This window comes from Pipistrellus kuhlii, unplaced genomic scaffold (assembly GCF_014108245.1).
Source record: "Pipistrellus kuhlii isolate mPipKuh1 unplaced genomic scaffold, mPipKuh1.p scaffold_m20_p_6, whole genome shotgun sequence".
In the NCBI taxonomy this organism is placed as follows: Eukaryota; Metazoa; Chordata; class Mammalia; order Chiroptera; family Vespertilionidae; genus Pipistrellus; species Pipistrellus kuhlii.
The window spans coordinates 321,173-332,204 of NW_023425562.1; the positions used below are offsets into that span (position 1 = coordinate 321,173).

Below are 11,032 nucleotides of genomic sequence, written 5' to 3' on the forward strand. Positions count from 1 at the left end.
AAAAAGAAAGAGGAAAATGGATACTCTGAGCATCACCGACAGCGAGGCTGTGTGACGAGCCAGTCAGCAGTTTGGATGTTGGTTTCTGTGATGCTTCCTGTTTCAGGGACGATGCAAACATTCTGAAAACTGGCACAGCAGACATTACAACATGTAGTTATGGGGATTTACGATCTGTTCTCGTGGGATTACCGTCCTGTTCTTAGGCAGATCACAGGCATGATTGGGGTTTTCTAATCACAGGGAATGAATTTGCATAAATGTGTCCCATGGGCATAAAGACCAAGAGTGTGTCTGCATTGCAGCGTGGCTGGCGCCCCTGCTTCGTGTTTGCCACGCGGTCAGGAATGCATTTGGCTTTAATTGTCTGAGTGCTCCCTTCCTTCTCCGCAGTTTCAATCTCATCCATCCCCTCGATATTCGAGAGTAGACACACTAGACCCCCTATCTGCATATGAAAGGAAGGACACGAATTAGACTTCCATGGCTAATGCTGTCAATTTGTGCACTCACTGAAATCACATGTTGCTCTTTAGTTTAATGTCTAAATGGCTGGAGTTGTAGGAACAGAGGACTTAGTAGTTGGGGTGCATTTGTACAGTTGTATTAACTCGTTCTTTCATCGGGATAATAAGTTTAGAATTATTTACTTGTTGAGTCTGTAATATTTTTGGACTGAAATGACAATAACGTACACAGTCCATGGTGAGAATTAATGACAATGTTCCTTTTTTCTTAACCTTCAGAGATGACCTTGGTTTCAGACTCATCTCCGAGCAGGTCAGCCATCACCCGCCCATCAGCGCCTTCCATGCTGAGGGGCTGAGCAACGACTTCGTCTTCCACGGCTCCATCTACCCCAAACTCAAGTTCTGGGGCAAGAGCGTCGAGGCAGAGCCCAAAGGGACCATCACCCTCGAGCTTCTCCAGTAAGCTGGCCCACGCCATTTGTATATACACGTGCACATGAGCATACACATGCACGATCATACACACCACTCATGGGTATAAGCATCACGCACCAGTATACACATCACTCACGGGTATACACACCATGCACAAGTATACAAATCACACATGAGTATACATCACGCACTAGCATATGCACCACACATGAGTCTATACATTCACACATTAGTATATACATTCATACATAAGTCTAGACACTCACACATGAGTATATCTATTCACACGTAAGTCTATACACTCACACATAAATCTACATATTAACATATACATTCACACATAAGTCTATACATTCAACATAAGTCTACACATTAGCATGTATATTCACCCATGAGTATGTACATTCATTCACATCTTAATATACACATTCACACATACGTTTATATTTCACATCTAATTATACACATCACATGAGTAGACACATCACATGTGAGTATGTACATCACACATGAGTATATATGATCACACTTGAATATATGATCACATATGAGTATATACGATCACGTGAGTATATATGATCACAAACTGACCTGATCTTGTTCAGAAGCTGGAGATGGAGTGTCAGCTACCTGCCTGCAGGTAGAGCTGGGCAACGAGTAATGGCATTGTCGATGGACCTGGGTGTGTTTGGAAAGTGAACTTGATGTTTGGATCTGTTGTGAGTTAGAAAGCAGTTGACCCCTTGTGGTGGTTCTTTTGAGACACGCTTTCTGTAGATCGCGGCGATCAGCTTTGTTTAACCGCCTTTCAAACTGTATCCACTCTGGACTGCGGAGATAGCAGTGTGTGGCCCATCGCAGACATTGGGTCAGCTGGACGTTTTCCTTCCTTTAGAAAAAGCGTGAGCTTTCAGTTCCGGGAAAACAGACTCCGCCCACGTGAGCCTGTCCTTCCTGCTGGGGAGGAAAGACCTGGACGTTATCTATGTCCACATGGCCCCTGCTCTAGAGACAGGAAGACTCCTCTTCTCACATAAACCCGTGCACAAACATGTACAGATTCTTATTCACAGTCCCCAAACCTGGAGCAGCCCAAGTCTCAGTGATTGCATGGCTAAACCATCCAAGGGAACACTGCTCAGAAAAGGGAAAGAAGAAATTACTCACATACAGAACTTAAAATGTATCATACACACCGAAGAAGCTAACCTCGAAGGCTATTAGGACATCACCTGCTGCTGGGATGCCTGGGCATAGGGACCGCTGGAGCTGTCGCCCTGGCGGGCAGGGAATATACCGAGGTCGCAGGTTCGATCCCTGTTCAGGGCATGCACCGGGGGAGGAGGGGAGGCAGCCGATTGGTGTTTTTCACTCACATAAGTCCCTCCTTCCCCCCTCCTTCCTCTTACAAATCAATAATGTCCTCAGGTGAGGATTAAAAACGGAGCTTATTCACATACATGACTTTTCCCCTTTGATAAGCAGAGGGTACTTGCTCTGGAGAGTGCTCAGTAATAGGCCTTCATTTTTATTTTCTGCCTCCAATTTCATTTTTCAAATACGTTCTCACCTAACTTTGGGTTGGATGGTTACACACTTTGTGTGTTTAGAGTTTGGTGCGGTTGCAGGGCAGTGTTTTCTTTACGCTTTGGCGTCCTTTTAAGGAACAAAGTGGTCAGAGGACCCTGCTTTGCCAGGAGCCACACCATGGAGCCGCCCTCCTGAGCTTGGAGTGGCTGTCCTCAGAGTGGCATTTGAGACAAATGCGCTTTTTATTTTTATTTTATTTTATTTTAAAAAAAATATATATTTTATTGATTTTGTACAGAGAGGAAGGGAGAGAGATAGAGAAACATCGATGAAAGAGAGAGTCATCGACCAGCTGCCTCTTGCACACCCCCTACTGGGGATGTGCCCGCAACCAAGGTACATGCCCTTGACCAGAATCAAACCCGGGACCTTTCAGTCCCCAAGCCAACGCTCTATCCATTGAGCCAAACCGGTTTCGGCCAAATGCGCTTTTTAAATAAAACAGCTCTTCTTGCTTACGATTCCGGGTTTGGCTTTGCCTTGTTTTCAGACACAACGAGGCGTACACGTGGACAAACCCGACCTGCTGTGTGCACAACATCATCGTGGGGAAGCTCTGGATCGAGCAGTACGGCACCATGGAGATCACCAACCACAGGTCGGCCCCGCGGCACCATTGCGCTCAGGGGCTTCGCTACAAAAGCTCTGGATAAATGCAAAACAGGCACTGTCACAAATATCCTGATTGATGAACAGAATTCACTGCCGTTTCTGACGAGTGTGAACTCACTGATGTCTGAGCTGTCCCGGGCTCGGTGAACCTTAAAACAGCCGCTCGCTGTGCTTAGGTTGTGTTTGTGTTGTTTGCACAAAAGGTGGGGCTGGGGATATAATAGGAAGAGCTGGGTCCAAGCCTCCTTTGTGACCTTAGGCAAGGGTTGTGGGAGCTTGGGCTGTATGTGGGACTTCACTTCCCATGGTACAGAGGGGAGGGGCAGCGCATCCCAGATGGGGGCGCAGAGGTGAGGTCTGGGCAGGCCTCTTCTGGTTTGCAGGTGGCCACATTGTGTGTCTTCACCTGGGAGAGCTGGGAGAAAGAGGGGGGGCGGGGAGAGAGTGGAGTGCATGCGCGCAGGCATTTCTCCTGTCTCTTCTGAGGGCACTAACCCTCTTTGCGAGGGCTCCACCCTTGTGACCTAATAACCTCCAAACTCCATCCTAGCCGAGGGCTAGGGCTTTAACATGGATTGGGGGGGACACAGATAATTCATTCCATAGCAACAAGCACTGCTCTTTAGGGCCTTGCTTCACTCTGCCTGTGGTGGCCCTGGAGCACTGCTGTTGATAATGTCACCATAGTCCTTGTCCTCCCCTGCCTCTGCCATGCTGGGTGGTAACCTGGGCTCTGTGTCTCCTTTGTAGGACCGGGGACAAATGTGTGTTGAATTTCAAGCCATGTGGCCTTTTTGGGAAGGAATTACACAAAGTCGAAGGCTACATTCAAGATAAAAGGTAAAGTGTCCATTTAAAGTGCTTGAATAGTATGGGTGTTGTTTGCTGAATAGTATTGAAACCTGCTGCATTAACCTCAGAAGAGGCTTTTCAATACGTTGAAAAAAATCTTTCTTAAAGGCACTCTTTTTTTAAATCTATATTAATAATAGAGGAATATGCAAATTTTCCGGGATGCAGTCCCAGTAACAGTAACGACCAGCAGGCCACGTGGGGCGATCAGGCAGGCAGGCAAGCAGTTAGGAGCCAGTTTAGGCCTGGGATCGGACCTAAACTGGTAGTTGGACATCCCCCAATGGGTCCCGGATTGGAGATGGTGCAGGCTGGGCTGAGGGCACTCCCCCCTCCCCTGTGCATGAATTTTGTGCACCAGGCCTCTAGTCTGATAATAAGCCTTTGTATAACAGCAGTTGGGTAGGTGAGCTGGTTTGATTGCTGGCTGAGCCTTGGTATCTTTTGGCAGCAAAAAGAAGCTCTGTGCCCTCTACGGGAAGTGGACCGAATGTCTGTATAGTGTTGATCCGGCCTCGTTCGATGCCTTCAAAAAAAATGACAAGAAAAACACTGAAGAGAAGAAGCACAGCAAACAGGTGAGCCTCCTGGAAGGTGGCTCGGGGGCCCCATCTTCATCCCTCAGGGGACGGCCCGTTACTAGGTCACGGTCTGACCTTGTGCCCGTCCTGCTCACGCACACACAATTTTCTCCTTGAGTCTTGTTTTAATTGGCGTGTAAATGACATAGTCCTCAGACCTTTTTCACGATCAAACGCTTATCTCCAGGATTCTTTGCCACATGCTCTTGGGATGCCTGCTGGTTTGTCAGTGTTCGTTGCGTTAGCTGCCCCAAGAACATAATCTTGCACAAAGGAAATACTCAGCTGAGTTATTCTGCCTTAAAGACACCCAGAACTTAAAAAACACGATAGTGAGAATGGTGGTGACAGTAAAGCCTCGAATGCAAATGCCACTCAGGCTGCAAAGACCAAGCTCCCGGCGCTCGATCGCTGGATCGCTGTGGCTTTACCAGCGCCCGAGGCTGAGGGCCAGGCAAGGAGAGGAGGAGAGTCAGGGCCCAGCCGGGCAGGTGCATCCTGGTGGGTGCGGTGCATAAATGGTGCCATTTCCCAATGTATAAGTGACTCTGCTCATCGCTCTTCCTCCAGATGAGCGCGTCAGAGGAGTCAGATGAGATGCCGATGCCGGACTCGGAGAGCGTGTTTGTCATCCCTGGGAGCGTCCTCCTGTGGCGGATAGCCCCCCGGCCCCCCAACTCTGCGCAGGTGAGGCTGGGCTTGCGACACGTCCTCGCCGTCCACGTCCAGCCCCCCGAAGCTGCTCTTCCCGTGTGCGGGCCCTGCAGGAGGGATGTGGGTGGGGCGGTCCCTTCTGGGCTCGGGTGCAGTTCCCGCTCACCCTGACCCTGAGAGCCAGGACTCTGGGCACCCCGTGCCTGGCTCAGGCAGAGGTGCTGGGGTGGGGGCTAGTGATTCCTTAGGAGGGACACTGGCTTCATTCTGTGTAAGTGGATGCAGCCTCTTGAGGTCCAGCAAGGAACGATTTCCATGAGAGAGGAGAAGGAATGCTGGCTGTGCTGTAGTTCTGCTTAAAGTGGCAGCAACATAACTGTGCATTCCGTGAGGCCTGCTTCCAGATGCCTTTGGGCCGATACCCACAGGGGCCCACACGCCAGCGGAGACCGTTAGTGCACGGTCCTGGCCTTACACGGGTGTGTGTGTGTTGCTGTCAGCGGTCCCCTGGTGCGTGTGTCCGGCACATGCTCACGAGGGCATCCTGCTTCCCGCAGATGTACAACTTCACCAGCTTCGCCATGGTGCTGAACGAAGTGGACAAGGACATGGAGAGCGTGATTCCCAAGACGGACTGCCGGCTGCGGCCTGACATCAGGGCCATGGAGAACGGGGAGATCGGTACTGGCGCGGGTGCTGCTGGGAGAGTCCTTCTGGGGGGGACAGCTGGCTCTGCTCCTGAGGCTGATTGCGAGGCCCTGGGAGGACACGCAGTTCAGTCTCAGGGTGCTTGTTACGTCACAGGAAAGGCAGAGAGTGGCAGGCCACGCCGCCTGGCTGCCTGTCTCTCCTTTGCTCTTGCCCACACTCGGCAGTCCTCTGGGACAACCGGCCCTGGATACATGCTGCCTCAGACATTTTTGAATTAAAATGTGATTAAATTTGGAGAGCTGAGGTGACTGTACTCGCCCCATCATCATGTCAGAGGTGATGATGTACTCTGTTACCTGAGGTGATGACATACTCTGTTACCTGAGGTGCACCCTCCTTTCTTTCCCCTCAGCTACCCTGAGGTGCACCACTCCGTTAACTGCAGGCGCGCAGAGTGGTTAGACATTTATGTAACTTAAGGGTCCCCTGGGAGGCTAGCACCCGGTCACATGCAGCAGTTACAGCGTCACTGACTGCTCCCTGTGGCTGCTCCACACCCCATGTGGATGCTGTGGCTGCTCCACACCCCGTGCGGGTTCCATGGCTGCCCATTTGTCCGTGTTCTTCCCTTCACCTTTCCACCCAGCCCACCCCCACCCACCCGGCCACCGGCAGCCTATTCTAACCAAAAGCATATCTTCAATGCCAGGGAGGAAGTTGAAAAGATGACATTTTTATCCACTTTGAAGTGCCTTTTGACTATTTGCTGTATATTTAGAATTAAGTATCACCTGCTAAGCCTCAAAGAGCTTGTGGGTAACCACAACTTTTCTATCTGCTGGTGTGGCACTTCCTGTCAGTCATGGGGTCTCAGAGGGGGCCTGGGGCAGGGCCTGGGGACTGGCTGGCTGTCACAGCTGGGGGCTCCTGGCTGGTGGGCGGAGGCTGGGGTGCAGTGAATGTCCTCCTGGGCAGGCCAGCCCCCCACGGGGATGCCATGCTGTCCGCATGCCCGCCTGGAGGTGTGTTCTCACTAAGCACTGAGCTGTTGGGCCATGGCCCGCACAGTGTTTCTGAAAATCGTTTGAATCCTTTCTTCCACGAAGGAAGCACGCTCTGAGAGGTCTCAGAATTTAGGAGCATCCGCATGTGTTGGGTTTCTCTGCCCCGCTTTTCACAGAAGGGACATCATTCTGGAGGCCTTGGGTTATGCAGGCTCCTTCGGGTGCCTCCCGCCCATATGGGTGCAGGTCACGAGTGCAGGCAGCTGGGGGTGTCGAATACAGGGGAGTTACTGCTAACACCTGGGGATGCGCTGCTCCGCTGCCCCGTAACCGGTTCCCGTCGCCTTCATTCCAGATCTTGCCAGTGAAGAGAAGAAACGCCTGGAGGAGAAGCAGAGGGCCGCGCGCAAAAACAGGTCCAGGTCGGAGGAGGACTGGAGGACCAGGTGTGCATGGGGCCTGGGAGCTGAGCTGGGGGTGGGGCCTCTCTGGGGGCGGGGCCTGTGTGGGGGTCTTGGCTGCCCTGGGGGTGCAGGGGTGGGCCAGGGGAACTGCAGAGCAGTCCCAGGTGAGCCTTGCCAGGCTGCTCCTGGGCCTGAGTTTTCACCACCACGTGCTCAGCCGTCAAGAAAAGGGCTATTTGGAGATTAAAGGAGCAATATCCCGACGCAGTCATCCCAGGTGAATGCCAATTAAGAAAAGCTTTCCTGGCAGGCACCGCCTCCCCAGGTGAGGGAGTGAAGCCGGCTGCCAGGTGTCCGGGACGGTAGACAGCGTCTCTGCTCTTCCAGGCACAAGGGACTGGGCGTGTGTGGAAATAGGATTCATTCGTGTAAAGGACACTCTGGACTTCACTTAGAAGTAGAAAGTGGACAATAAACTTCTGAGTTTTGAAAAAAAAAATTTTTTTAAGACTCAGGAGCTGAACGGAAGCCTAGCCCTTTGCACCATGCACCCCAAGGTCCAGGTTTCCTCTCCATTGCAGAGTCAGCTCCCTCCTCCCAACCCGCGCCCCCCCCTGCCGCCCCGCCCCCACAAGCAGCCTGGGAGGCTTGCAGGCATGACATGGTCTTCAGAGAAAACATCCTTTGCTACTATGCCCACCAATTTGTGAAATGTCTCCGGCAAACGTCGTCCTCCCCGTTCCCTGTGGGAGACCGCGGCGGGCCTCAGCCAGTGAGTGTTTGACGTTCCTTGTCGCTCTGACTTGGACCCGCCAGCTTCTCTGGAGCTCGGCTCTGCAGGCCTGACCGCAGAGGTGCAGCTTTGGAGACCCAGGAGAGCATAATGTACTTCCCACTGGACAACCGTCCTGGGACTCTGACCAAAGGTCCTTCAGCTATGTCTACTTTGCTGACCCAAGTCTGAGTAATAGATACTTTGATCATCTCAGGAGGCTATACATTTTCTAATTAGGAAAAAGTCCACAAAGCTACATGATGTATGTAATATTATTCTAGAAAATTTGGGCATTTACTAAATGATCCTTCAAGGAATTGGCCTGGCCTGAAGTGGTTTTTCTCAGGGTTTTTACTGCTTCTGTAGTAATAGGAACATTTGGGACTTAGCAAACAAATCAAGCCTCACTTTAAAAAATATATATTTTTATTGATTTCAGAGAGGAAGGGAGAGGGAAAGAGAGAAACATCAACGATGAGACTCATTGATCGGCTGCCTCCTCCCGCCCCCTACTGGGGATCAAGCTGACAATTCTGGCATGTGTCCTGACCAGGAATCAAACCCTGACCTTCTGGTTCATAGGTTGACACTTAACCTCTGAGCCACACCAGCTGGGCTCACCTCACTTTTAATTGCTAAATATGATTAGAAGCTATTTATTTGGAGAGAATGGCAGAGACAGTTAAGAATGTTCACAAGTGTTACTCTGGAAACGAAATCATGTTTAGAAGACATGGCACTCCCTGAGCCTCTGGGCAGTAGGTCTGCATTCCCATCACTCAGAGGAAGCTGGGGTCGTGGGGAAGGGGCCGCCAGGTTTTTAAAGGGCAAGACAATGCCTAGGGCAGATTAGAAGGCAGGTTAGGATCTTAGGAGCCGGCATGTAGCCTGGGAGTCCATGTTAGCATGGAGGAGATGGGGCCCAGAGAGATTCGGTGGGACAGCCTCCGTGAACCACATGTGGCGGAACAGCTTTGAAAAACCACCGTCTTTAAAATCCAACAACTTCTATGTCAGTTATTAGCTTGGACAAGTCATTCATCTCCAACATCCAGTCGTTTTATACAATAGAGCTTTAAGGCTTTTTTTTTTTTTTTTTTTTTTTTTTTTTTTTTTTTTTTTTTTTTTTTGTGGGGGGGGGGGGGGGGGGGAGAAGGGGACATTTGCCCTGAACCAGGCAAAAACATTGCTGCAGTTAAATCGTGAAAGTTCACTTTATCCCAATTCCTTATTTCAAATTGCCTCCAAAAGAAGGACTTTTAATGGAATCCTTTTGCCTACTTCCCAATGTGGTCTCTGTCTTTCTACCCAATATGAGCAGCTGGCTGATGGTGGGGGGCAGAGCAAACTTTTGTGGGTGACCTGCTCTCCCAGCTGCCAGCAGGATTGGGTAAATGCTCATATAGGACTCAATCCTGTCTCTGCTGAATTGGCTCAAGTAGTGACAGGCAGCACAGACCCATTGATTGTCTGGTGACAACATATATGAAGAAAAGGTTAGGGCACATTCTTATTTCTAATTGCTTTTAAAAGAAGGACTTGTAGTGGCAGGTAATGGGCCTAGAGGATGAACAATTAGACAAAAACATTGATTAACCGTCGGAGACAGAAGACCCTAATTCTGTTAAGCAACATGGCCACGTGCTGTGGGAAGTCCACACGCCCTTTTCGTGGTCTCAGCACGAGGGACGGCACCTCACACCTCACACGCCCTGGGTGAACTGCTGCCGAGGGAGGTTCTGAGGCTGCCAGGCTGCGGCCGCTGCCCTTCTGTCCCCCTAAACCTCGGCCTCTCTCCCCACAGGTGGTTCCATCAAGGCCCCAACCCCCACAACGGGGCGCAGGACTGGCTCTACTCCGGCAGCTACTGGGACAGAAACTACTCAAACCTGCCTGACATTTATTAAAGGGCAGACAAGTCAGGGTGCGGGGCTAATCTACAGATCTGTCTTAAACCTGTGTTTTAAAATCTTTTCTTTGGTTTCTACTCATCTTAAAAAAAAAGAAAAAAGAAAAGAAAACCCCCTTCGTCACTTGCATTTCACCCCCAAAAACAGGGCACAAGGTGACCTCGGTGATGGAAGACTTACAGAAAATGGGTACTTTTGCTACTGAAGGGGCTGACGTGGGTACTGTCTGCAGAGGTCAGGGCCTGCGGGCGGGCGGGCGGGCGTGCTTCCTGGCAGCTTCACTGAAGTTTCGGGAGGTGGATACCTGAATGTAATTCAGCTTTATGAAGTTATATACCTACATGTAACTTAGCTTTATAAATTATAGAGTTATTTTGGCTACTTTATGCTGTTGGGCTTGAATGTTCTAGATGTGACTTTGAAATGAGTCGGCCTCTGCCATACATGGCTCGCTGCTCAGACGCAGAGAAAGACATGGGTCAGAGGCCTTCCCAATGGACCCTCCCAGCCCCAGGCCTGCGGAGCCAGAGGGCAGCTGGGCCTTGAGAATTCGAATGAACTGAACTGAAAGGTCTTCCGTTTGCTTATTGTGATGCTGAGTTTCCTTTTACAATTCTATAACCAGCCATTAGGATTAAGAAGTGTTTAATGGTCCATGTTCCAATTGAAAATATGTATGAACTCTAGCAATTCACAAAAATGCCCTAGAATAGATTTTAATCACCGTTATTACATAATGACTCGCCTGGTGGCGTGCCGCCGGGGAGATTAAGTTGCACTCGTGTATGACACGCATCTATCTGTGGAGCAGGCGGTCCTGTGTGTTCAGGTTCACAGGCCCCGTGTACTTAGGACACGTATGGAGACCTGCTGTACAGCAGCCTGGCCCCTTTAATTGGGGCACATTAACCCTCTATTTATCCACCAGCCCCAGGCTGAGCTGTAGCTCCGGGGTCTTAGGTAGCTGCCAGTAAATTATTTTCATTGCTGTCTTAAAGTTAACAAGTGTTATAATGAAATAATCTACCTGATGCAAAATAAAGGCTTTAGAATGTTCACAAAGTGTGATTTCTTTCATTAAACCGTCCAAGGGG

At 50.3% G+C, this 11,032-nt stretch overlaps 1 protein-coding gene across 6 annotated transcripts in view; it reads left to right on the plus strand.

Moving 5' to 3' along the window:
* Positions 1 to 10,989, plus strand: part of OSBPL1A (oxysterol binding protein like 1A) — a 79,089-nt gene extending 68,100 nt beyond the window's left edge. For all 6 annotated transcript variants that reach the window (XM_036418647.2, XM_045574218.1, XM_036418650.2 and 3 more), the window contains 8 exons: positions 747 to 929; positions 2,986 to 3,093; positions 3,858 to 3,947; positions 4,411 to 4,537; positions 5,111 to 5,227; positions 5,752 to 5,875; positions 7,205 to 7,295; positions 9,833 to 10,989. In XM_036418647.2, coding sequence (XP_036274540.1) covers positions 747 to 929; positions 2,986 to 3,093; positions 3,858 to 3,947; positions 4,411 to 4,537; positions 5,111 to 5,227; positions 5,752 to 5,875; positions 7,205 to 7,295; positions 9,833 to 9,935 — 943 coding nt within the window. In that variant the 3' untranslated portion in view covers positions 9,936 to 10,989. The remainder of the gene's footprint in view (positions 1 to 746; positions 930 to 2,985; positions 3,094 to 3,857; positions 3,948 to 4,410; positions 4,538 to 5,110; positions 5,228 to 5,751; positions 5,876 to 7,204; positions 7,296 to 9,832) is intronic.
* The last annotated feature ends 43 nt before the right edge of the window (positions 10,990 to 11,032 follow it).